This window comes from Canis aureus, chromosome 19 (assembly GCF_053574225.1).
Source record: "Canis aureus isolate CA01 chromosome 19, VMU_Caureus_v.1.0, whole genome shotgun sequence".
In the NCBI taxonomy this organism is placed as follows: domain Eukaryota; kingdom Metazoa; phylum Chordata; class Mammalia; order Carnivora; family Canidae; genus Canis; species Canis aureus.
The window spans coordinates 39,049,613-39,076,488 of NC_135629.1; the positions used below are offsets into that span (position 1 = coordinate 39,049,613).

At 52.5% G+C, this 26,876-nt stretch overlaps 2 protein-coding genes across 11 annotated transcripts in view; both read right to left on the bottom strand.

Annotated features, from left to right (window-relative positions):
• Positions 1-7,098: 7,098 nt before the first annotated feature.
• Positions 7,099-18,173, bottom strand: GRM2 (glutamate metabotropic receptor 2). 5 transcript variants are annotated; one of them, XM_077858717.1, is made up of 6 exons: positions 18,038-18,173; positions 15,758-16,343; positions 12,574-13,411; positions 9,841-10,916; positions 7,879-8,059; positions 7,099-7,660 (listed from the first exon to the last, which is right to left on the bottom strand). In XM_077858717.1, the coding sequence occupies exons 2-6, from the start codon at positions 16,205-16,207 to the stop codon at positions 7,587-7,589; spliced, it is 2,619 nt and encodes an 872-aa protein (XP_077714843.1). In that variant the 5' UTR covers positions 16,208-16,343; positions 18,038-18,173; the 3' UTR covers positions 7,099-7,586. The 5 variants fall into 5 exon arrangements, 4 of the variants coding, with proteins under 4 accessions (XP_077714843.1, XP_077714846.1, XP_077714845.1 ...); XR_013357874.1 differs by lacking the exon at positions 7,099-7,660 and adding an exon at positions 8,595-8,749 and having other exon boundaries at positions 7,922-8,059; XM_077858720.1 differs by lacking the exon at positions 15,758-16,343 and having other exon boundaries at positions 7,100-7,660; positions 12,574-12,708; positions 18,038-18,156.
• A 2,677-nt stretch (positions 18,174-20,850) lies between these two features.
• The window catches only part of TEX264 (testis expressed 264, ER-phagy receptor), a 30,456-nt gene continuing 24,430 nt past the window's right edge, over positions 20,851-26,876 (bottom strand). For all 6 annotated transcript variants that reach the window (XM_077858733.1, XM_077858728.1, XM_077858730.1 and 3 more), the window contains 2 exons: positions 24,862-25,030; positions 20,851-21,439 (listed from right to left, as the gene is read on the bottom strand). In XM_077858733.1, coding sequence (XP_077714859.1) covers positions 21,147-21,439; positions 24,862-25,030 — 462 coding nt within the window. In that variant the 3' untranslated portion in view covers positions 20,851-21,146. The remainder of the gene's footprint in view (positions 21,440-24,861; positions 25,031-26,876) is intronic.

A 26,876-nucleotide genomic window follows, 5' to 3' on the forward strand; every position in this document is an offset into this window, starting at 1 on the left:
TTTGTTTACAGTAAAGTGGCAAAGAGCACCTGGAATTCTCATATATTGCTTTAAAATGGCACAATCACTTGAGAAAAAAAAACATTTGGAAATTTCTAATAAAGATTAAAAAACACTAACTCTATGACTCAGCCTTTCTACTCTTAGGCATTTACTAGAGAAAACTGAAAACCTGTGTCCGCAAAAGGGTTGCTCAGAAGTGTTCATAGTAGATGTATTTATAACAGCTTTAAAAATTGGAAATGATCTAATATATATCAATAGGAAGGCAGATAACAGAATTACAATATATTTGTACACTGGAATACTACTCAGTGATAGAAAAGATTCAAGTATTTGATTCTTACAGCAACATGGATAAATCATATAAACAGATCCAGGGGGACACCTGGGTGGCTCAGTGGTTGAGCGTCTGCCTTTGGCTCAGGTCGTGATCCCAGGGTCCTGGAATCGAGTCCCCTAGGCCCTCCGTGGGGAGACTGCTTCTCCCTCTGTCTATGTCTCTGCCTCTCTGTGTCTCTCATGAATAAATACATAAAATCTAAAACAATCCCAAAAAACAAATCCAGAGAAAAAAGTCAGACACAAAAGAGTACATACAGTATGACTTCATCGAGTATGATTCCATTGATATAAAACTCGAGAAGAGGCGAAACTAGATAGAAGTGGTGAACAGGGATCCCTGCGTGGCGCAGTGGTTTAGCACTTGCCTTTGGCCCAGGGCGCGATCCTGGAGACCCGGGATCGAGTCCCACGTCGGGCTCCCGGTGCATGGAGCCTGCTTCTCCCTCTGCCTGTGTCTCTGCCTCTCTCTCTCTCTCTCTCTCTCTGTGACTATCATAAATAAATTAAAAAAAAAAAAGAGAAGTGGTGATCAGAATCAAACAATGGGTCTCTCTGTGAGGAGGTGGTAGTTATTGGAAAGGGGCCCGAGGAGGTGGGGGTAGTGCTTTCAGGAGTAACGAGAAAGTTCTACTTCTAGATTTGGGTGATGTTTACATGAGTGTACACATTTGAAAAAAGTCACAGAATTGTGCCCTTAAAATCTGTGCATATTATAGTGTATAGAATACTGCTTAGTATTTGTTTTAAAATTAGACAAGCATCAAACTTCCCTACAGCAACACTCAAGGCTAGAAGACAACAGAGAAATGTCCACCAAGTTCTGAGGGAGAGTGTGGGCCACAAGGAAGGTGGTCAAAGGTACAAGCTTTCAGTTACAAGGTAAGTAAGAGCTAGGGATAGCTGGCCATGCAGGGTGACTGTAGTTACACTGCGGTACGGCATAGAGGGAAGCTGTCGAGAGTCTATCCCAAGAGATCTTATCACAAGGAAAACAGGTGTTTATAAGGAAAAAAATATTCTTTTCCTGGCTTTTTGTTTTTGTTTTGTTTTGTTTTGTTTTAAGTGGGCTCCATGCCCAGTGCAGAACCCAACACAGGGTTCAATCTCAGACCTGAGCTGAGATCAGGAGTGCCATGCTTAACCAACCAACTGCACCACCCAGGTACCTGCGTTTTCTTTTCACTTTATCTCCATGAGGTAATGGATGCTAACTAACCTCACTGCCAGAATCGTCGTGTAATACAGGTAAGTCACCCATTGTGCATCTTAGACTTATACAGCGATGTGCGTCCATATCAATAAAACTGGGAGTGGGAGGAGATATATATTTAAAAATCACAAATTAAAAAAAGAGAAGGCTGTCAGGTGGAAATTGGTGGTAGACAGGGAGGGCAGGAGAGAGGGGAGGAAGAAACAGGCTGATCCAGATTGGTAGGTGGCGGGCTTAATAAGCAAGTGGACTTACTTCCAGGCTCGTCCAGGCTTGTCTGGGACCCTGCAGAACTGGGATCTCAGGCCTTAGCTGTCCAGTCACGAACCCCATTCAGGAGTTCTCAGCATCACATTGCTGTCTCAAGGGTTGCTCCTCCATGGTGCAATGGTGGGCAGTGGTGGGATGGTGGGCGGCAGTGGGTTGGCAGGCTGCGTGCACTTTCCACAGCCGGGGCAGGACATGGAGCCTCTGAGCACAGAGCTACATGCTCCCTGCCACCTTCTGCAACAGAACCTTGGTGGTTATTCCTGGATGCGATCCTGGAACAGGTAAAGGGTATCAGTGGAAGACCAGGAAACTTGAATAAACTATGGATTTTTCATTAATAAGAAGGTATCAATATTTGCCCAGTCATTGGAACAAATGTACTGCTTGTCACTAATTTACTAATGTAAAATAAAAACAGAGGAATCTGGGCGTGGGGCATGTACATGGAACTATCTGGATTATATTCAAAGTCTTCTTATAAATCAAAAACCGTTTTAAAATGTAAAGTACATCAAAATGAAATAATATAAAATTTAAAATTTTTTTATTTTTATTTTTTTAAGATTTTATTTATTTATTCATGAGATACACAGAGAGAGAGAGAGAGAGAGAGAGAGAGAGAAAGAGAGAGAGAGAGAGAGAGGCAGACACAGGCAGAGGGAGAAGTAGGCTCCATGCAGGGAGCCTGACATGAGACTTGTTCTCATGTCTCCAGGATCACGCCCTGGGCCATAGGCAGGTGCTCAACCACTGAGCTACCCAGGGATCCCCTAAAATTTTTTTTTAAAAAGAGCGTGGACCCCAATATACTAAAACTAGCCCATTTTTATTCAAATAAAAAAGTCAAAGGGAAAATACCCCCATCACTAATCTGGGGTGATAGTTAAAAGGTGTGCTCACTTTGTGAAAAAATTCATTAAGATTTAGCTCTGTGAATTATATGTATTTTTCAATAACTTTTGTTTCATATCTGTATAATGAGTATATTAATAGAATGTACTTAACATTGGATTAACTAAACAATATAAGTACAATATGTACAACAACATATAGCTCTACAGTATGAGTGTCCAGAACACAGTAAATGCTCAATAAATGTTGTATATTATTTTAACTAAAAGGATAAGAATACATCCCCAAATTTACATTTAAAAATTCTGAAAGGGGAAAAAAAATTCTGAAAGGGATGGGAGGAAAAAAATGGGAGTCTATGTGAAAAATAATGGCCAGAGATTGATAATTCTAAAAGGTAGCTACTGTGTTCATGGAGGCATTCTACTTTTTTGCACGTAAATAAAATTTTTATAACAAAAAGGGGAAGTAATCATTAGAGATGAGGGGAACTTTTTACTAAGAAGAGTTACATTAAAATTTGGTAAAAATAAGCTAATAAGACAAAATCTTCATAATAACATTCATGGAGCGTGGGGGGGGAGGGCTTTGTCAAATATAAAGGAACTCAGAATATGGGGTGCATGAGTCTTCCATGAAAAAGAAAAATAAAATAATAAAATTTCAACAGTTAAAAGTAAGTCAAAAGTTGGAACTCAGGCTGAAGTAAGGACAGGCAGTGACCCGTGGATACATTGGATGAAGACTGAATGCAGAATGACTAAGCAAACTCCTTTTACCAAACAGAATTTGGACATGATCAAACTGGACAGTGTAAAACTACTAGCTAATGCTGATGTTGTCAATTCAACACAGCATCAGTCCGTCCATACAGTCTAGAGTGAAAATGTGGCCACTAAAATCATCACGGCGCTGGAGGGCCAATGGAGTGAGTTTCAGATGTTGCAACCAAGAGGCTGCCCCAGCACCCAGTTTATTCTGCCTGGAGAAGGGATGCAGTCCAGGGAGCTCAGCCTCCCAGGGCCCTCAGACTCCCAGACACTGCCTCTCCTGCCACCACACCTGAGCAATGGGAACCGATGTGGGTGCAGAGATGTGAGGGCCAGGCATGCTGTGACTGAACCACAAGTGCCACATTAGCAACCTGGCCCCTGTGGACACCTGGCTCAATGCCACAGTGAGACATGGCAGTTTAGACCACAGTCCCCCCTGGACATGCGCAGGGAGCATCTGGAAGGGCCTGCCCTCCTTTCCTTCCTGGGGCAGGGTCAACCAACCGACCGCGGGCTGGAACTCTCCGATTCCCTGAGACGAAGAGAATGTTTACCTCTAAATGTCACTCTCTCTCTTCAACTCCGAGGCATCTTTCAGGGGGAAAATATCTTGTGTGGTGAAGAAATGTCTGCGAGGTTCAAGAATTCCTTCAGTGTTACTTCAGATGCGTTTTCTTCAATTAGAATCAAGTAAAATTAAATCTTCACTTAAAAAAATAGACATATGGCATGATCCCATTTTTATGAAAGTATTTCTATCCCTCCTCCTATCTGTAAAAATGCATGGAAATATGTCTAGGATGCTGTACCAGAAATGTTAATGATGGTTATATTTGAATGATGCAACTGGAGCTAATACTTTTTTTTTTTTTTTTTACTTTTCTGCAATGCTTAAACTGTCTATAAGGAGCATATATTTTTCCAACAAAAGAATAAAATGCTTTTTTCTTAAACAAACAAAACAACCAACCTCACATCTTGGCAAGAGCCCTCGGGGTTCAAAGCCTCCATTTTACTTTCTTCCCTCTCTGGCTGCCCCCACTCATGTTCTCCTCCATTTCTCCCCCTCCCTTTGCCACCTACCCAGCCTTCTAGCCCCCTTTGGCCCCCCACATTTTCTCTTCCCCTGCTTTCCCCAGATCTAGCCCATCTTCTCCAGGACTGGGAACACCCCATCTTTAGTGCCTAGTGGTCTGCTGGCCCTTGGGAGCAGGAGTGCTGAGCTCCTTTCCTTCTCTGCAGGAGGTTGGGGTGGGGACCTTTTCAGGAGGCTTTGAGACCCTTAGGGACCTCTCCATATCCCTCTTCCTCTCATGACCCCCAACACCAGGGAAGGAGGCGAGAGTAGCCTGGGTGAAGTGGGAGGAGTAGAGAGAGAACTCTGGCAGGAATGTAGCTCCCCACAAGACCCAGGGATGTAGAAGAGCTTTCATCTTTTCCCAAGCTCCATGTCATCCCCTCACCTCTACTTTTTTGTCCCCAACACTCAACAGATTTCAATATCCTATCTCAAGGGTCTCCTCTGGAAAGGGTTCACTCTCCTCTACCCTGTGCCTGGGGGAACAGCGAATAGAGTGGCTTCACCCAAGCCACCCAGACTCCTGGTTGAGAGAGAGAGCCAGGTCCCACCCAGACAGGCTGCTTTAGCTTTCCCAGGACCAGCACAAGGGATAGGTGAAAAGGTGGCAGAGGGCAGGGAGGGGCTGTGAGCAAAGCAATGGGAGAGACAACAGTGCCCCACAGTAAACTCGGCTGTCGAAGCAAAGCAGACTGCTGGTTACGCTCCAGGACAGTCAATTCACCACGATGGGTAGCTCCTTCTGGGTAGAGAGAACCCCAAAGGTTTGGCATATCTGCTGTCAGTCCCCAAAAAGGGCCAGACTCTCCTTGGAGGACTCTAAATATCACATAAGCAAGGCCAACCCAGCAGGGACCCCTGAGCCCCCACCCAGTTCCAGGCAGAGATGTCAGGACTTTGTAGGATGTGGATGTGGTACTGAGGAGGAGAGCAGAGACATAAACCCAGGTGGTCAGGACTGGGAGGAGGACTAGGGGTGGGGCAGCTGGAAGGGCCTGGCCTGAGCAACATGTGGTAAGGACTGAGAGTTAAGGAACGAAAGCCTGGAGGTTCTCAGCCCACAGCACTGTAGACATGGGCTGGGCAAGACAGGAGTGGTGGTGGAAGGAAAGGAATGTCCTCAGAGGACTGGCCCTTAGAAGCTTTTTACCCACCTCTTGCCCCCAGGTGATGGGTGACAGGGATAGGAGAGTCTTCACTGAATATCCCTTGTACCTCTTTAGCCATGAACCATGTTAATTACTACCTTAAAAAATTATAATTATTACATTTTAAGGCAAAGAGCTGACACCATGGAAGGAGGGTTAGTTTCCCGGTGCAAAAGCATCAGAGCTCACTTTGGCCTGTCCAGGGGCTGGGAATATGGGCAAATGTTTCCTGGGTCCAATTTGGCAGGAAGACCCAGAAAAGGCCACATTGGAAGCAGAGACCAGCACCACAGGTACCATGGGACACTGCCCCGGTGCTTAGCCACTGAGGGCTACATGCAGGCCCAGGGCATTCAAGACCAGAAATCTGGAAAAGAGACACTCCGGTAGGCTCACCAAAATTAGCAAATGAAAATACAGTATGCCACACCCCTACACTTCAGGTATCTGCTGGAGAGGAAAAGCCATTCCTACAATTTTTTTTTCAGTTTTCTGTTTATGTTTTTAAAATTGTTAACCCAAATTTCTACAACCTTGCTGGCCTGTAAATGCAAATGAGTTAACTTCAAAATAGCCAATGTCCTTGGCCTGCCAATCTCCTGAGCCAGGACCTTGTCCCTCTGTGATACTCCCACCAGAAGTTGCCAGGTTCTGCTCCCCTTTGGGCTGTGTGCCCACTGCCACCTCCGCCACAGGAGGGCAGTGGTTGGTTGAGCACTGTGGCTGAGGCTGTGCCACTGCACCCTCTCCTGGTGAGCCCCAGACGGCAAGTGGGGGGGGCACCCAAGAGTTCTTGGCTCCGCCCCCCTGCTCCTGGGTGAGAGCTCCTCCAAGACTGGAGAAAGGTCCCTTCTCCCACCTCTCACAAAGTCCAACAGCAGATGGCCTCTCCAGCTGCCCAGCCTCTGTTCTTCCTGCTTCATCGCTTCCCTCCTCATGAGCTCTTTCTGGCTTTGTACAAGCTGCATGAACAGGCAATGTCCAGCTCTGTGTCTGCTCTTGGCTCCCTCCACACCAACACTCAGCCTGGCTCTGTGCTAACCAGTAGCTCCTCCAAGGGGCAGGTTGGCCAGCTGTGGAAAAGCCCACAGCTACCTGTCACAGTCAGTGGCCCTTCCTGCCCCATTCCCCACACCATCCACATCTTCCCCTGGACTGTCACATGAGCCTGTGTCCATTGAAGCCTCCTGCCCTCATCCCACTAGTTCCTTGGCTGCTCTGCAGTGGCTCCTTCTCAGAGAGGATGGCTTTTTCATTTTCTATCTCTCCATAAAGCAGGGCTGGGTCTGTCTTGCTGGCCACCAGGTTCTAGCATCTGGCACAGAGCAGGCACAGAGCAGAGTCAACAAATACTATTGAAAGGAAGATTAGGAGGCTCTGAAGGGCATGAGGAGTTTCCCTGGGTCAAAGGCAATGAGTGATTTTTTTTTTTTTAAATAAAGACACTTTATTTACAGATAATACAAAATAAACCACAGGACAAACTACTATGCAAGGAAGGGATGGCGCCCACAAAACCCCCCTCCCCATCCCAGAAGAACTTATGTAAAAAATTAAAAAGGCCCTAGAAGGAAGGAGAGGTGGGGCTGGAAGCACCTTTGCTGATTGGGGATTGGGGCCCACAGTCCTCAGCCATCCTGTTCCAGGGCAGAGTAGACCCTGGCTTGCTTCCTTCGGAGTCCTGGGCCTAGCAAGGAGGGGACACGCTGCAAGGACAGTTGGTGGCTGTTGCAGAGGCTGCTGGGCCAAGGACCCTGACTTCTGACTCTGAAGGGTTGGAGTAAGTGGGTTTTGGGGATGGGCATGGGAGTGGCATTATTGCAGTGCTCCAGCTGACTTCTTCCTGGCCCTGTATGCGGGTCTGCACCAGGTTCCAGGGAGCAGCTGTGTCAGGGAGGAAAGCAGGGTCCTCAAAGTGACGATGTTGTTGAATCTACCACCTCACGGCCGTTGCAAACGGTGGGGACAAACTGGGAGCCAGATCCTAGGAAAGGAAGCCAGAGATTGGGGCCAACTCTGAGGTCCTTCACAGAGAGGGGGCAGCAGAGGAGGCAGGCTCCTTCCCCCTTCATTCCTCCCTCTCCTGTCCAGCCTCATCTGAGGGGCCCTCCACCTCAGTCAAGGAATCCCAGCAACCCAAGGAGTATCCCCCATGCTGAGGAGCTGAGGCAGAGAGAAGACTGCTTAGGATGAGTTGCTGACCTTGGCCGAGGCTGGAGCTGGCCCTGGTGGCGGCGCTGCTGAAGCGGCTGGTGGGCGCACGGTGGCTGACCACATTCTTCTGTGGCTGGAAAAGGATGATGTGCAACTTGGGTGCAAAGAGACAGCCGAGCACCACAGAGCCACTGAGGCTGACTGATACGCACATGGTGGTGGTCTGTACCTGGGATGGGTGAAGTCAAGGATGAGTCTGGCCCCAGCATCCCTGCCCAGGCTATGGGGGTAGGGAGTAGGGAAATGGTAAGCATCCAACACCGGGCCTTGGTCCATTTGCTAAGCCCCAAAGGATTTCTAGGAAGGTGGGCACAGTCCCAGCATCAGCCTGTGGACCACCTTCCCAGGGAGATCAAAATTCCAGCTGAGGGCGTGAACATGCAGGGGTGCAGGGGTGTATGTGTGCATTGGAGTACACGTGCTGGTGTGTGTATGAGTGTGTATCTGCATGCATATGTGTGCAGGTATGTGTGTGTGCATGAGTGTGTGCCTATGTGCACGTGTGCATGTGTGAGTACTGTGTGTGTCCAGGTTAGTCCTTAATCACCTATGATTGGCATGCAAATGCAAATCATATGCAAATGCAGGCTGAGTCAGAGCAGATTCCCTCCCCAGCCCTGGCCTCCACCAACCAGGCAGGTGGCCCAGCAGGTGCAACAGCAGCCAAGCCCAGCCGCCCTGGCCCCCAGCACTGCCCACCATACCTCTGTCCTGGGGGAAAGGGCCTTTCCAGGGGCTCTTGTCTCGATTTTCCTGCTCCTTTAATTGTTAAGATTGTCAGTTCAGACCCTGCTCTACACTCCCAAGCTGAGTGACCTTAGGCAAGGGATTGAACCTCCCTGAGTCTCCGTTTCTTCGTCTGTAAAATGGGGAGAGCCACGGAGTTTACTCCAGAGTCGTGAGGACTCACCAAGATGATCCTTTTATTGTTCAGAGCTCAGCTCATTGTCACCTCCTCAAAGAAGCCTTCCCTGACCACCCCATCAGAAGCAGCCATTGTCCCCTTGAAGCTAAGGAGACCTACTGAGACACTCAGTGCCAGCTGGAACTTTGCTTGGAAGCCACCAACTGGGGTGCCATTTCCACCTGCTTTATCCTTCCTCAACCCTGTATCTCAGATATCAAGTTGCTCTGTGCTTCACCTTCTCTGCCTTCCCTGCTTTCTTCTCTCAACCCCAGAGCTGCACACTGCACAGTTCTGAGAGGCATCAGAATTGTGCCCTTTGGGGCCATATGGCCTGATAGCCTTGCCATTCCCATTCCTGCTTTCCACTCTCACCTCCGCCTACCTTCCACCATCTGTGCCTCCTCTCCTTGAGGGAGGTCAGTGCACACCTTCTGCTCCAGTCAGCCTCTGTATTGACTACCCTCCCCTATCTTCTCCACCCAACTTATCCAAATCTGCCTGTCTTGCAGAATGCAGTTCAAGGACTCCTCTTCCAAGAAGCCCTCCATGATTCCCTCTAAACAGACACACATCATACCACACCACACCACACCTCCCTCTTCTGTGCTCTTTCTAGGACCTTTGGTCAACCTAACCAAATCAGCAACATTTCCTGACTCAATTCTTTAGTTGATCCCCTGATCACCCACCCACTAAACCAGGTGTCCCCTTCTGCAGCTAACCCCTCAGTGGAGCAGGGCAGTTCATTTGGACATATTTCAGCTCATGCATCTCCTCAAGCTTAGAGCATGACATCCAAGTCCTAAAATCTCAGCTGTAACTCCTCCACCTCCTTGGTCATTGCCTTAGGCCCCACTCAACCCTCCTGCCCCCCCCCCACTGGGGTCCAGTCCCACCTGGGTCACCACAAGCTGTGTGCCCATGGGTGAGCATTCAGCCTATTGGAACCTCTGAGTTATCAGAAGAGTAAACAAGATACTGGGAAACAGAAGGTCCAGTGTCCACTCCCACCCCCAGCTGCCACTCTGCAGCAGGTAGCTCACCCGGTAGTCACTGGAGGTGACATAGAAGATGGGCAGGAAGGCCAGCCAGATGATGCAAGTGGTGTACATGGTAAAGCCTATGAATTTGGCCTCATTGAAGTTCTCAGGGCACTTGCGGGTCTTGAAGGCATAGAGTGTGCAGAGTGCGATGAGGAGCACGTTGTAGGCCAGTGAACCCAGCATGCTTGCATCTCGATGGTTGCAGCGCAATGTTACCACCTCCCGCCGCTCTGGGGCTGTCTCCTTGCCCGTGCCTGGTGCTTCCACCACCAGCCAGGCAGCTACAATGAGCAGCTGGCCCGAGATAAGTGCCAGGCAGATGGCCACCTGCGAGGCAGGACTGATGAAGCGTGGTCGCTGGGCTCCCTCCCGGGCCCCACCAAAGATGCGTGCAATGCGGTTGGTCTTGGTGAGCAGAGCTGAGTAGCAGACAGAGAAGGCGGTGCCCAGACCAAGGCGCCGTAAGGTACACACCACCGTGGATGGCTTGGCAATGAAGATGAAGGTCATGCAGTAGCAGAGGAAGACACCGCCCAACAGGATGTAGCAGAGCTCCCGTCCAGAGGCCTTGACCACTGGTGTGGCATTGTGCCGCACAAAGACACCCAGCACAAAGAGGGTCGCCAGGGCACCTAGACAGGCGATGGTGACAGGTCCCACAGCCCAGGCATCACCCCAGCGGATGTACTCCTGGGGCAGCTCAAAGCAGCCGGTCAGGCTGGCATTGGGCCAGTAACCCAGGCCACAGTCAGCACAAGTGAATTCGTCCAGCCGGTACTCGTAGGGCTGGCAGGGGATGCAGAGCCAGCAGCAGACCTCCCCTGGCTGCACGCTCTTCACTTCATTCTGGAGACAGGGCTCACTGCAGCGAGAGGCGGGCAGGGGGCCGGCCGAGGGCGAGGCCCATGGGATGAGGCTGGTATCCAGGGTTAGGCCTTCTGCCCAGTAGCCTACCTTCTGGTAGCGATAGCGCCCACTCCCTGCCCGCAAATAGGTGAAGATGTTGTAGCGACCAATGCCATCACCAAAGCGGTCAAAGCGGACCTCACTGTGCGTGTCAGCCGGGCGGAAGGGGGCTGGAGTTGGGGAGGGAAGAGAGGGTTGGATTGGTGGGTAATCTTGATGTGACCTCCACCCTCACCCTACATGGAACCCAAACCACAGAGCTGAGGCCACTCCTTGCTCTTCCAAGCCTCACCCCAACACTAAAGTTAGCCTTCCTCCCCGCCATTTTTCTAAGTGAGAGGCTACAACAAATCTCAACTCTAAACTCCGAATAGAACCTGAACCTCAAAGCCTAGGCACCTCCACAGACCAACTGCCCTCACCAATCCCCAACCATGACTCTCCAAAACCTAGCCTTATACCTACTCTCCCATATCTTCCAACCTAGATCCCAACCTTATCATAAGACACACCACAGCCCTCTCCCCAGACTTAACATGGACTTCCTCCCAGCTAAATTCAGCCTCATGTCCAGTCCTGGTCCCACTTAATCCACTTAATGACAATCCAGACCCTCCAGTCCTACTACTAACCCCAATGCTAGCCAAACCCCAACCTCAGTGGTCATCTATAACCACTGATGGTCACCAGGATGTACTCATCAGGCAGCTCACAAGACACTTCAACTCCTCATCTCCCCTGGCCTGGGAACCTCACATCTCCCAGCCAGGCTCAGGAGGAAGCAGGATCCCTGTCATCCCAGGTGCCACTGAGAAGTTGGAGTTCATGCTAGCATATGATGTGCTTAAGGCCCCACCATGAATGGTGCAGCCTGGAGTCCCTTGAAGGTCCCCCACAGCCTGAGGCATCAATTGTTCTTAAAACCAGGAAGTTTATTAAAATAAATTTGGGTATGAGGGCGCCACTTAACTGGCTCAGTCAGTTAAGTGTCTGACTCTTGATTTGGGCTCAGGTCATGATCTCAGGTGGTGAGACCCAGTCCCACATCAGGCTCTGAGCTCAGCAGGAAGACTGCTTCTCTCCCTCTCCCTTTTCCCCCTGCTCCCACTCATGCGAGTTTGCTCTCTCTAAAATAAATAAATCTTTTTTTAAAAAGGCCTATGGGGCACCTAGATGGCTCATTCAGTTGAGCGTCTGCCTTCAGCTCAGGGCTTAGGTTGTGATCCCAGGGTCCTGGAATCAGACCCTCCTGTCTGGCTCCCTGCTCGGGAGGGAGTTTTCTTCTCCCTCTGCCCTTCCCCCCACTTGTGCTCTCTCTCTCTCTCTCTCAAATAAACAAAATCTTAAAAATAAATAGATAAATAAATACCTATAAAAATAGATTTTGGTATGAAGAGACTGGCCACCTTGAATGAAAAAAAAATCAAGTCTAGGAATAAATTTTCTCAGAAAACGGAGTATTTCTTGCTCACTTTTAACCCATCCTTACTCTGACTCTCACTAATGTTTTCCTGCCTGAGAATGGGCTTGAGTACCGCCAGTTCCCACTCCCTGCAGGATAAAGAGTCAGGAGGGAGAGAATTCAAGGCCCAAACAAGAAACTAGAGACCCTCCAAGTGCAGTACCATGCCAGAAAGTGGAACCTCAGTCCTGGCTCCAGCTGGAGAGCCCTGGCTAGCCATCCTTGTCCTGGCTCTGCCAGCACCCTGGGTGACTCCCTTGCTTGCTGTAGGCCATGTTCCCTTAGCCAGGTAATGGAACCTGAGGACCCACTCCCTCCTATCCTCCAAAGGCCAACAGCTGGTGGCTACTGGCTAGCCTCATTACCATCAAATTTGACGTTGAGTACGAAGTCCTTGTAGAGCCGGCGTCCGTTGACAGGCCGCATTGCATCACAGAGTTGGGTGGTGTTGGGACAGAGGGCTCGGTGCATGTTGTGCAGCGCATGGGCCATGGCATACACTGCATTAACGACAAACATGATCTTGGACTCCTGCTCAAAAGGCACGGCCTGTAGTGAGTGGGCTGCGCAATCTCGCCGCCGGAAGCTACAGTGGAACCTCTGCTCCCAGAACTCACGGAACCAGGGGTTCCGGCTGTTGTTCCAGGGGTCCAGGCTCCGGAAGTAGGAGGCAAAGTCACTGATGGGATAGGAGGCCAGCTCAATAGTGATGGCACCCTCAGCAGCCCTCTCACTGCCTGCCACCACACTCTCCAGGGCCCCCCAGCCATCACTGGCCACCCAGGTGAAGCTGGCATTGAGGCGCTGGGTAGCCGCGAGGAGCTCGCGGGCATCCTCAGAACGGGTGAACAGGACAGCCACACGGGCACTGGGCTTCTGCAGCAGGGCTCGCACCACACCCTCAAAAGCTGCGCGGCTCATGGCACGGCCCACTTTCTCCGAGGTGGCCACACAGATGTTGCGGGCACGGGCCTCTAGCTCAAAGGCTTCGATGCCTGTCTCGCCATAGTCACCCTCAGATGCCACAGTGGACACATAGGTCCAGTTGAAGAAGCGGAGAATCTCAGCCATGGCTTTGGCTTGGAAGAAGTCGGGGGGCACTGTGCGGGCAAAGTAGTCATAGCGGGACTTGTCACTCAGCTTGGCGCTGGTGGAGGCATAGCTAATCTGTGGGATCTGAAATAGCCGCAGGAGGTTGGCCACCTGGGAGAGGGGTAGAGCAGGCAAAGATCAGAGATCAGGTCAAACTCAAAAGACAGATGTGTTCTTCACAGCTACTCAACCTTGGGATCAAATGTCTGTGTGGTCAGCCTTGAGGTCTCCCTCACCCCAAAGACCTATATCCTGTCTTGATGTGTCTTCCCTCTAAGGGCACAGAGTTTTCCTTTCCAAAGGCTGGGAGAGAGAAGACCTAGGGCTGAGGCACCAGGCTCCTGAACCACACTAGAACCCTGCTTTCATCTCCCTTCAGATGCATAGCAGTAGCAAAAGTAGGGAGGCAAGGGAAGGCCCAAATCCTGAAAGGGGAAGAGGTTGGCACTTGGCTGCACAGGGCAGCAGAGGGCACTAGCTGGCATTTGGGCTGCTCAGGGTTCTTAGGTTTTCTATGTATTTGGAGCAGGTATCCCTTTGCCAGAGTCTATCCCGATGGAATGATAGAGAAAGAAGAAAAAAGCTTCCCCAGGAAAGAAGACCAGATCTGAAAGCCTATGGCCTTGAGAACCCAAGAATTGGTCTCTACTGGATGGCTGAGCTTGAAATAAACAAGGCTTCCTGCTTACCACTGACTGCCTGGGACCAGCCCCCAAGAGTGGGGTCCAGACAAGGACCTGGTGAGATGGGTAGGTAAGAGCAGGACAAAATCCAGTTCCCACAGGAGGGAGTTAGGTCTGTCTTTGCACACAGGCTCTTACTGTGAATCTCAATGCCTCTCTTGTACTTTCTGCATGTGTCCCTGGGCAAGTTAGCAAAACTCTCTGAGCCTCAGTTTCTCATTCCTGCCTGACAAGGCTGCTGAGCAGATAAAAATGAGAATGTATGTGAGGCCACAGTGACTGGCATATGGAAGACGAGAGGGATTTGGGCAGGAATGGGGAAGAATGATTAACAGGCAGGTGTAACCTAAGGATGAAGGGCTGGGTCTTGTTTTGACTCAGACAAGGAAAAAGTAGACCGATGTTAAAGTGTGGGTCCTGCTATAGGAGGCAGCAGCTTGGGGTGGGAGGAAGGTGACTGGGTCCTGGAGATGAATGCATGGAGCCCTGAAGAGAATTATGGAGAGGGTGGATGCTAGGAAGGCACCTCAGAGGCCCCTGAAGACATCAGCCAGTGGGAGGTGGCACATGTAGGTGGCTGCTACCGGCCACCTCCAGTAGGTGGGACTAGCAGAACCGGTAATTCACTCCCTGCAGTAGGGGGATGAGCAGGCCTCCCTGATCCTAGGCCAGAAGCTGCCTCCATAGTGCAGACTCCTGCTTCATTTCTCCTGAATAAGAATTCCACGTCAGGGGTCCTGGCCTGCCTCTAATTCCAGTGCTCTCAGCCAGACTCCTAAAAGAAGCTTAAGCCCCAGCCAAGGCCCTCCTTGCAAATCCCGACCCTGATCCCAGTTCTGACCTCATCTGGCAGCCTGTTCTGGGGACCAGGCAGGCAAGGGTCCAGGTAAGAGGTGGGACCCAGTCTGGGAGGGGGAAGATCCCACTTGGGCTAAAGCAGCGAGGTGTGCTCAGGGATATCAGCTGGGCCAGTACAATCTGCTTACCTCTTGTGAGAAAGCAGGAGGATGGAGGACCTTGTTTCCACCCCTTCAAATCCTGTCTGTACCCCTTGAAGACCCTAGGGGACTCTCCCCCTGCTAGACACATTCTGCTTTTCCTTCTCCAGGGTCTCCACCCCTGTTTCTCTTCTCTGGGGTTCTCCTGGCTTCTGTCTTCCTCCCCTTTCAAGCCCATGGAGAGATAATCTGACAGAGCTGGAGGCCCTTAGCTGAGGGCCCTGGGGGATTGTTTTCACGTGCCCAGCACCTGCCTCTCTTCAAGCCTCAGTTTCTCCATCTATAAAATGGGGTATTAATAACAGCAGCTAATATTGATTACGCCTGATACATGTTTTGCATGTATTATCTCATTAGATTTCCACCACAACTCTAAGAGTGGCAAATGTTAGGATTGTCCTATTATTCTATAAGGAGGAAACAGAGGCATAGAAGAGAGAAATAGTGCCCAGAGTCACATAGTACTGGGAGAGCCAGGGTTCAAACCTGGAGTTCTGACTCAAGAGGCCTGGCTACTAAGCTTCTCATGGCTGTTTAACCTCAGGGGTGTGTGTGTTTGTGTGATGGAAGCGGGATCTTTTCCTTACACAATCTCTAAAAATCAACCCCCACTATATGACAGAGGCATTTTCTTAGTATCACACAAAAAGCTACTTATAGGAAGCTCCTAGTCCCTTTTCCAATGTGTGGCATCACGGAGCCCCTGTTCAGAGGGAATTCTGGGCTCCCACCTCCAGACTCCCTACCCAGCCCCCAGTTGGATAGCCCCTACATACCTGGATGGAGACATCGCTGTAGGAGCCGCCAATGACACCAGTGATGGCAGTGGGAGCATCACCGTGGGTGGCATACGAGCCATCGGGGCAGATGTGGCGTGAGCCATCGGCACCACGGCTAAGCGAGGCACGCACGAAGTCGAGTGCCTGCTCCAGGGCATGTGTGTCCTTGGAGCAGCTGTCGAGAATATGCGCGCCCAGGCGCACGCCTGGCAGCAGGTGTGGGTCACGGTTGATGCGGTCCAGTGCAAAAAGCATGGCCTCCAGGCGCTGGATGCCACGATGCTCATTGACAGGCCCACACTCCTCTGCTGGGCCACCCTTCTGGTGTACTGGAAACAGCCCACCCAGGACCAGGTCCCCCTCCAGGGTCAGCACCTTCTTGGCAGGGCCCTCAGCCACAGCACCCCATAGCAGCAGCATTGCCAGGAGCCCAAGCAGTGATCCCATAGTCCCAAAGGGGATGGATGGGTCCAGCAGACCTGGGCCTCCGGGGGATGAGGATAGAAGCAGCAAAGGCAAAGAAAGGAGGAAGCAGGAACCAGGAAAGGACAGGCAGGAAGAGAATTTAGAAGGGACCCAGCTCCTGCAGAGAAAGAGACAGACAGACAAACAGGGAGAAGTGGAACCCAAGAGTGGCCAACCCTTCTAACTCTGCCTTCCCCAATTCCCTTCCCTAGGGACTTTTCTAGGGAGTCAGGGAGAGACAGTATCACAAACTAGGCTGAAAAGCTCCTGGGACACCCTTTGGCCTGTTTCTCAACCTTGCCCTGATCTGGGTCTGTAGATGGGCTCCATGCCCATTCCATACTCAGCAGAGAAGGAGGGAGGCAGAGAGTAGAGGCCTAGACAAGGGCCAACACTAATCCTGTTGTGAATCAAAGAGTGTCCAAGACCTTGTACAAAGCTTCTAGGACCCCAAAGTCAATACTGCAGCAGTGGCCAGGTTAGAGTATAAACTTGGGGCTCTAGTCCCTATGCTGAGACTTGTGTTTCCAGAGATGGGCCATTGTGGCTGAAACCCACCAGGAAAGAGGGAAGGAAAAAGGTTTCCAAAGGGTAGTTTCCAACTCCTACAGAGACTGGAGCCCAGGTGAGCACCCAAGGGTCCTAGCCCCTAGTTCTTAAAAATCCATCCCCAGAGCCCCCTGACTGAGGAAGTAATAGAATCTCTAGGCCCTGGGAGTTTGACAGCAAGGTGGAGAGGCTGGCCCCAGGGAGGGTCACTGAAGTGGCCTTAAGTGGTCTTAAGTCAACAGGGAAAGTAGATGTGAGCATATGTGTGTCCAGAGTCAGGGGCAATTCATCTGGTCAGAATCTCAAAACAGTGCTCAAGATGAGACTTTTGGACACCTTAGCTCTGCATTAGAATGCTGTTCGAGACTTTATGCCTCTGTTTTTTCTTCAGCTCAGATCCAAGTAGAGACAGTCATCATCTCTCATCTCCCTATCGTCATCCTCTCCCCATCCTGTCCACCTTGGCCCTGGCCCTCAGAGACCCCTCCTTCCCTCTTCCACTCTGCAGTTCATTGTTTGTACCCCAGCTACCCTCCTGGATGCCCACCCCACACAGGCTCTCACAATCACGCAGGCTTGGGAAGGCTGGGAGAGGGAAACTGAGGCTGAAGAAGGCCAGCCACTAGTTCAAGGACCCCAGGTCCTGACCACAGAAACTGGTATTCTTCACTTTGTCCCTCAGCTCCCCAGGGTTAATCTCTCCCTGGTGCCAGGGCAGGGAGACTGGGATCCTGTGGGTACCCAGAAAGAAGCAGTTCAACCAGGCAACCAGGAGAGAGAGAGGCAAGCATGAAGACCAGGACAGATAGGGAAGGGACCCAGATGGGGGCTGAGGCCCAAACTAGTCAAGACCACAAGCCTCTCACAGGGGCAGCCAGGACCAAAATCCAGACAGGGACAATACCCTGGAGGGAGACAGAACCCCAGAGGTAGACAGCCAGGGGGCCTGTGCCACGAAATCCGGGCAGGGAGTGATTGAGCCCGAGAGGCTGACACAAAGACAGAGGCACAGACAGACAGACCAGAGGATAGAAGGAGAGGAGGAATGAAGGAGCGTGATGCAGGGCGTGCGTTCTCTGGGGAAGAAAGGCGGGATGCCTGGGGCTGTCTTCCCGCTTCCTGGAGCTCCTGGCAAGCACTGTCTGGGCGCCCTGGCCCGTCCCGGCCCGGGCGCCCCAGAACTCGAGGGCCCACGGGTCTCCAGGACATGGGGTCAGGATCGATAAGGTTGGCGGTGGCCGCGGCACCACGGGCTTACCCTACCTGGCGCGCCCGACTCCGGCGCGGAGAGAAACGGAGAGGAGCCGGGGGCGCAGGGTTCCAGCTCTCGCTCAGTGGCTTGCTCCCTCGCTCAGCAGCTCTGCGCTCTCCGCCCGCCAGCTCGCCCGGCCGCTTTCAATCGCGGCCCGCCCCGCCCCTGGCCCCGGCCCGCCCCCAGCCCCTCCTCCGTTCCTCCCCACTCCGGATCTCCCGCTCCCAACCCGGCCTCCGCCTCCCTCCAGACTCCAGCACAGCTCCTTGCCCGGCGCCTCCGGCTTCTGTTCTTCGCGGGGCTTCTGTCCCGGAGCTGTCCACCGCGTGGTGCTGAATCCTCGGGCGCTCCTGCTCTGCGCAGGAGCAGGTGTCTATCAGGCCCCCTCCACCCCGTGGTCACACTGCAGCCCACAGAGCAGCGGGTACGGGACACAGGGACGGGAAGGTCACTGAGTCCAAAGAGGTATACACAGTGTCATGGGTCCCATCTTTGAGAGCGGAGGGGCTAGCCTTAGGGTTGCAAAGTGCCATTGGGAGGTATGTAGAAGGACACCTGGGAGATAGGTAGAGAGCTTAGCCTGCTGCAACAAGTCTGTCCCTGTCCTCACATCCATTCTCTCCAACCACAGACTGCAGCTCAGTCCACAAGCCAGGCTTGGGGTAGGGGCATATGCCTTTGGCCCGATGTGAGAGCTGGGGCTTGAGTCACTAGGAGGAAGACATGGGGGAGGGGTCAGAGGAGGATGGGGTTTCCTCTTCCTGCAGATGACCTTTAAAGCTGCTACCCACCACCACCCCCATACCTAGCCCTGACCTCCTGCCCCACCAACCTCCACTAATCCCCACACTCATGTACAAAGGGTATTTATGGCAAAAAGATATCAACCTGGGGTGCGTGGGGGGGTGCTGCAGGGCCAGGGACTAGGGTCAACCCTAAGGAACATGCTGGGGCTGGCAGGGGCATCTTGGGGAGGAAGGGAATAGGGAAGAGGCTCCTGAAACTGGCTGCTGTGTAGGAGGGAATGGGAGCTGGAGCCCAATCAGAGGGAGGACAGCTCTGAGAAGATGCTCTTGACTCTTCTTCCCTCCTGCAGCAGAATGGAGGACGCCCCTGGGTAGAAGGTGGTGGAAAAACTGCAGCAACCAATTGTGCTGAGGGTTTGGGGAGGGGGCCTGCACTCAAGTTTAGCCTCAGAGCCTGCATGCACACCAGGTGCTAAGGCAAAGAACATCCCTACATATGCTCCCCTGGTGCTGCCCTTCCTTCCACAGGTGTCAGTAGAGGCAAAGCTAGCTTAGACACATGCTAATGAGCACATGCCAAGCCCAGGTCCCTCTGGCACATACATCTACATGTGCGTGTGGCAGTTAGGGGGCAGGAGTGTCACCAAGGAAGGACAGGCTTTTTCCCTGGACGCAAAACCCTGATGCCCCACTGTGCTGGGAAAAGCTCAGCTGTAAAACAGACAAACACATCAAACCCAAACAAACCCAAACTCCACTATTAATGGGAGGTGAGGTGACAGCAGGATGAGGGTTCAGAGTTGTCAGACAAGGCTGGAGAGACAGATACACTGTCTTCCAGCTCTGGCTGCTCTCATCATCTCTGGCTGGTTCAAAGCAACTGCTGCCTGGGGGAGGTGAGTGATGAGCTGAGCCATTGGAGCAGTGGGGTTGATAGCAGCAGGGTGCTGAGGTGAGAGGAGCTGCACAGCAATCCCAGCCCACTCACTAAGATAGCCTCACAAAAGACCTAGGGCTTTAAATACAGCATCAGTCCCAGAGGCCCATTACACGGCCCGCAGCAAGCAGGCTACACAGTGCTGCTGCAGCACATGGACAGGCAGTTATGCACCCGGCTACGCAGCCACCACTCCCAGCTGTGCCCACAAAGACATATACCCAGTCTTAGTCTTATAGAGCTGTACATATGGACACGACCACAGAGAAGTACACACAACCACACACACAGCTTTACATGTAGATACATAACTGTATTCATGGACATACATGTGGACATGTCTACACATATACAGATAAACTCATAGACATAGCTGTACTGACCTATAGCTTTACACATGAACACACAGTACAGCTGTACACAGACACAGAACTACACATGGAGAGCTGTATATGGACAAAGCCCCCAAAATGATGCTTCTAGCTGGTCAGTCTCACACCCCTATTAGTACCTCCACACATAGTTAAGACACATAAAGGAGAGCATCGTGTGAATATAATAACCACATAGCCATCCACACAAACACAGCCATACCCAGCCACAATCACATCCTAATGCCTGCTTGAGTACAGCTTCACGCAGGGCTACCACAAGCAGACCCATCCACGGTTACACACACACAACCAAAGATGTGTGTATGTATGTGCTTCTGCAGGTACATAGTCACTGACAGGCACAGCAGGGATATCCTCACCTGCTGAGCAGATACCAGCATGAGCACAGGTACACTCGAGCCACAGACACAAAGGCATCCCTTGGAAGTAGAGGCTGTGAGTTCCCCACTCCTGAGCCCTGAAGGATACCCTATGCTTGGCTCTTACACTCCTTGACCTGCTCTGCCTGTTTCCCGGCAACCTGGGGGAGCCTCTGGGACAGATTCAATGGAGGAGCAGCTGTCAACTGGGGCCACAAAGCAGGGAGTAGAGAGCCTTCAATATTCCTTTCCTCCTCTCACCCTATAGTACCTTGCCACATTTCCTCCTCTCCTCAGCCTGGGGGTACTCCTGCCCACTCCCAGCCTGTCTGCACAGGGCTCCTCAAGGTGAAACACACACACACAAAAGCACAGCCCAAATCCAGATGAAACAGGAAAATCATTTGCTTTATTCTGGGTCCTGGAAGCTCCAATGTGAATCTGAAAAAAAATGTCAGAGGGGCGGTAGCCCCGGGGTCTGGGTGCAGAATATAGTCCCTGGCTTCTTTGGCCCTGGAAGCCGAGAGGGTGGTGAGAAGGCTTGGCTAGAGCCCGGGGCAGTGGAAGTCAGGTCCCCCTGAAACCCCTGGCCCCAGCTTGGGCCTGAGAGGTGAAGAAGAAGAGGGCTGGAGAGTCTGCTCAGTTCCTCAGCAAATGCACCCCAGAAGGGTACAGGCCTAGGGTTACTCCTCACCCTTTTCAGGAGTACTAGGTTCCCGGGGCCATTTGGTAGCCCCCAGGGGCTCAACCTCAGGGCTCAGCCTTGGCTCCCCCAGGGGTCCCTCGCCTTCCAGGTCCAACTCTTCAAAGGATGAGCCACTGGCGCCTGACTCGCTATAGCTGTGCTCACTACGGGTATCACCGTCGTCCCAGCCACGGCTGCTCACTCCAGGGGACAGTGTGGCAGCTGAAGTCTCCCGGCTGCCAGGACCCACCTCCAGGCTTACAGAACTTGTGTCACTTGTCGTGTCAGCTCCTGTGCCAGGAAGAGGGAGCACACATTAGCTAGGACAGGGAGAGGACAGACGCCCTGCCATTTGCTTAGGAACCGGCATGCACAGTGTGCTCATGAATAATAAAGTAGGCCCTAGCTCAGGAGGCTCATTCCAGCTGCCCTCTGCCCTCACCAGAGCTGCACTGACAGGGCAACGGGAGGGAGGGAGAGGGAGAGAAAGAGAGAGAGCACAGGCAGGCAGCCTGCTATGCACTCCTCTCCCTTCCCCTGAATTAGCCTTACAACTCCCTGTGCTCTCACAAAGCCTGCTGTCCCCCTCCCCCCAACAGTCCATTAAGGACCACTCAGCCCTGAGGTGAGGATCTGAGGATAGAACAAAGAGACTCAAGCTAATGTCCCCTTCTCCACATCCCATTTCAGGCTTGGAGAGAGGTTTGTCCAAGGCCAGCTATAGATAGTACCCATAAGGCATGAGGACAGGAGAATGGACCAGGAGGCCTACTCTCTTGTCCCCTCCCCCATGCAGGGCTCCCCAAGGAGCAGCTATATCTAGGAAGGCAGCTGGCCTCAGCCTCTTGCCCCGGTTAAGTCCTGATGTGAGAGGGCAGCAAGGGTATGGAGAAGTGGGATAGAGAAGTCCTGAGAAACCAGTTCCAAGGAAGGAGTGTACTAGGATAAAGCTTTTTAAAGGCTTTCTTCCCCTATGCCTGGGTCACCCCAGAGGAACCCTTAATTATCCCCAACCATTACTGGTGGTTCATGCACCACAAAGCAGCAGAAGGGGACCATGAGAGCACTATTCTGGCAGCTGGAGAACCTTGAGACAGGGCTGAGGGTCCAGATCCCTCCCAGTCTGTTCCTCCCACCCCTAACACATCCTCCAGGCAAGGAGACACTTCATCTGCCCTGTTCAGGAGCAACCCCTTAATCCCTTAATTTATCTCCCCATATCAGAGGCACTGACAACAGTTGGTGAGGGGCAAGGAGGAACAAAGAGCCCAGGCCCACTGTGTAGGAATCTAGATTGAAAGAAGGCTGATATGCCTCCCTTCTGTGTTATCCGGAGAGAGGCAGCTGTCAAACATCACAGAGGTGAGGGGTGGGCCAACTTCCCCAGATCTTGTCTCCATGGTGATGGAGCCCAGAGCCAGGAGCAGCTGGGGACTGTCTGTTTGGCATTTGGACTTGGCCTGCAACTTTCACTGAGCCTCAGATGGGGACTAAAGTAAGGGTGGGGGGATTTGAGGCCTGCTCCTCCTGTTCCCTTGGCTCCAAGAAGATGCCCCTTGGGCCTATTGGCAGAGGTGAGGTGGGCTCTGGAAGTGCCAGGCTACTGGCCTAGGGCCCTCTTCTTGCTGGGGCCCCAGTCATGGCATCCAGAATACAGGCAGCCAAAAGTGAGCCTGGGCTATATCTTCAGTTATGAGTGGTTGCCTTCTAACTCTGGGGCAGGACTCCAGCTCTTTATTCCCTCTTTAAATGACAATCAGTGCCCCGAGTGCTACAGGCCTGAAAGGAGCAAATGAAATGGGGCTCCCAGGCCCCATTAAACTGTCATGTTCCACCAGCCCACCTATCCAATGGCTCTCTTGGGACCCAGGATGGGAACCTGCCTGCTTGCCAGGAGGCTGACTCCTCCCTCTCCCAGCTTCTAGGATAGGAATGATCAGAAGAAGGAGTCCAGGGATGCCCCTTCAGGCTAGGGCCCAGTATGCTAAGATGAGGACAAGCCCTGGAGACATGTGGACACTTCTGGCAAATAACTCCAAGGCAAGAAAAGTGGCATCCCTCCAGCCCCACCATGGTCTGCACCAGAGGAAGTTCCAAAGTCTTGGGCCTGTGTCCCAGGGCAGAAAAGGCCAGGCAAAGAAGGGAAGCACCTATGTCTCCAGGGCAGCTAGGGCAGGGAATGAAGCTGCCATCTTCACCCCAGTCCCTCCCTCCTCCACTGCCCACAGCCAGTGCAAGGAGATCAAATATTCATTGCCTCTTTGGAGCTAAATAATACATCAATGTAATAACAGGCATAAGGCAGCTAATCACCCCCTTTCACCTCCTAGCCCAAGTGGGGGCCCCAGTGGGGAGGCAGGCAGGGGCAGGCCAAGCCTTGGGCAGCCAGGCCCCCAGCATACATTGCTGTGCAAATGGCATGCACCTGGCAGGCACATACTCAGAGTCTGCCCTGAGTGTCAGGGCAGACCCTGTCAGAGGTAGGCAGACCCCTCGGCACTCCCACCAAGGAGTGGGCGGGCAGGCTAGTGCGGAAGACAGGCCAAGGCGCTGGGGGCGTGGGAGCCACACTGTAGCCAGCTGTAGCCGGTGCCAAGCAGTCCTTCAACACCCCTGGCAGGCAGTGTTTGGGAGAGAAGCTGGGTGGGTGGGCCAAGCACGGGGATGTAGGCAGCAGAAGGAGGTTGAAGGAAGGTCAAGACATCCCCCTTCTTGCCCTGGGGACTGCCTGGGCCTGCTGACCTTGTGCCATGTCTTGTGCTCACAGTAGGGGCACTGGAGAATGTCTGCCGGGCACTACCAGGCGGGTGGGAGCAGTGCCCCACGGAGGTAATTAAACGGCAGATGAAGTTAACTGTGTTGGACATGGCCTCTAGGGAGTGAAGACTGCCTGCCTCTCAATACCCCCACCCGCCGCCACAACATACGCCTCTCTAGGGTGACCTTGGCTATTGAAGATTGGCTGGACAGAGGAAGTCTCCTAAAGAAGGAGGGATACCTGCTCTCCTCCCCACTGTCCATTGGGGGGAGTGTACCACTCCCACAGGTCATGGACCTCCACAGTTCAAGGCTCCAGCAGCATGGACTAGGGCCCCCCTGCTCCTGGGGAAAGCCTAGGGTCACAAGAGATGATGGCAGGGAGGTGGGTTGAGAACAGACAAATTACCAGCTGGCCTAGACATGGAGTATGAAGGCTGGCTCTGGTGGAAGGGGCAGGGCACTTATCTCCTGGCCCCCCTCGGCAGGCTTTCTGATTGTTCTTCAGCAGGGAGAAAGTAGCTGCCTCTGGGTGGGGCTCCGTATTGGAAACACCCTATTCTCCTCTTTACCTTCCAGATCAGTGCCAATCTCATTTCCTGATGAGCTCCACCCAAGTGATGCCTTTCCTGAATAGCCTCATTCTCCTCCCATGAGCATCCAGCTGTCTGTGATCTCTGTATCCAGGGTACTCCCCGTTGCATCTGGAGGGAATTCGGGCAGGGTCTTTGTATCTGTACTGCCAGGGCTAACACACATGAATCCAAATCCAGATGGATCCACATATCTAGAAATATGCAATTCTGCATATGGGTCCTGGGGTAGGCAGGTCTCCTTCCACCACTGCCAAGTTTAGTCTGGAACACTCACAGTGCCAGTCCAGGCAGGAAAAAGTCTCCTCGACCATGCCCCACAAGTCCAGGGATAGGCTTCACACAGGGCCCCACCCTCCATACCTGTGCCATCCATCTGGGTGTCACTGGCCTCCGCAGGCCCCCGGCTTTTCCGCTCTGTCTCCTTCACCTCAGGCACATAGAAGTCTCCCTGCCGTGCCAGTGGACACATGAAATAGATCTGGTCTTGCTGGTAGATCTCCAGCCGAGGGTGGGCACACAGCTTCCGCTCCTTGTCAGAAAGTGGCAGAAGGTGGAATGAGCCCTACAGGGCTTCTGACCCACTTGTCTCTGAGAGGCCCTAGGAACTATCTATTGTTCACTTCCTCCCAGAGGGCTGGCTCTGCCTTTTGCCTCAATCTCCCCCAAGTACCAAACCCCTGCTGAGGGAGGGACACCAGGACAGGGCCCTAGACTCCAGGAGGCAGTGATCTAAAGGACCAGGGGGTCCTTGGGACAATATGCTGGGACAGGTGCTAGAAGAATCCAGGGGCCTGGCACCCTAAGCCAACCTACTTGTATGTCTGCAACCAAAAAGCTGTTCCAGAAAGCACTAGCCTCAAGCTATGATGCTTAGCATCCCAAACTACCCCAGGGACAGGGACCCCATGAACTCTGGCCCCAGGCACCCAAGCCAAGCCACGTTCTAACTTCCCATCCCAGGATCTCCTGACCCTGACCTCTTTCCCACCCTGGACAATGCTGACTGACCCAGAGCTCTCAGAAAAGGCCAGGGTCCCTGACCCTTAGGCTTTCAGCTCCTGCTCTTGTAAGCATGTTACCAACAAACCCTGGACAGGGGCTCCAGGCCAGCAGAACCCCTCTTCCACTCCCATTCCCTACTGGTTTGGGTCTATGCCAACCTCTGGGATTATCAGATGTGGTTGGTTCCCACCCCTTCTAGCACCTGTCCAGAGTTCCAGCCAAGGGCAAAGAGGCAGACCCTACACCTAGAGGCATAGACAGGACAAGTAGAACTACCACTGAACATTATCCTGACTCCCCAGTATGCCAAAGTAGCAGCTTATAGGGCCCCAAGCTCTGAGACAAGCACATTACTTCCCTCTGCCCAGATGCAGAGCCCAAAGCTCCCCTCCCCCAGTGTGTATGGAATGGAGCTCAGAGCTGCACTGAGGCAGGCAGGGATGATCAGAACAGAGGTCAAGAGCGCACTGCTCCCCAGCCTGTCCCCCTTTCCTGCCATGGAGTGCAATTACCCACTGAGATGACTGTGAGGCCCCGGCCCTGTCACTGCTCACCCGCCAACCTTCACAACACGACTATTTATAGCACCCGCCTGGCTCTCACCACGAGCTCTGAAATGAGCCTTCCACTTAGCGGTAATGAAAGACTTATTGCCTGGTAGGGAGAAGCCACTCTAGGGCTCCACTTGTCCGCCTGCCTGGCCAATATTAGGGTTGAGGAACCCCTTCCAACTAAAGTAGTGAAGAGGGTTAAAAAAAATGAACCCCCCCCTGCCTCCAGGGAAAGAGAAGAAAAAAGGTGGGCCCATATGATTTATCAGCCAGGATGTCCAGCAGCCAGTGGGGGGGCAGGGTATGCCTAGGAGCCCACAGGGAGATGGATGGTCTGGCCAAAGTCTAGCTACAGCTCAGCTAGCCTGACAACATGGGTAACCCAAGCACGGTCCTGCACATTAAGTCTCCATGCGCTCAAACACAGAGAGGAACACCCCAGCCCTGACACCGCAGGGTCAGTGAAGAAGTCATTACTTTTAATAGTCTTGAGTCCAGTATTTTATTGCCAACCTGACTGCTCTTTGTGCCACCTCATGATTCCATGGGTCCAGCTCCTCCCATCTCTGCACACACTGATGGCTGCCTCTTCTTCTCCAACTGCCCACATACTTACCCAGCCCTGGTCCTCAGAAGGCTGAACAAGGAAGCCATGGAAGCAGGAGCTACCAGGCTCTGGGGCTACCCTACTGCCAGCACTTGGGAATGAGCATCTGCCAAACCTGAGCCCCATGCAGTGAACTGAGAAATGTCGCCAAGCCCAGGGTCAGAGGACTCCCTAAAGAAGGTCTAGGTCCTTCCCTGATAGCTAGAGGGAAGAAA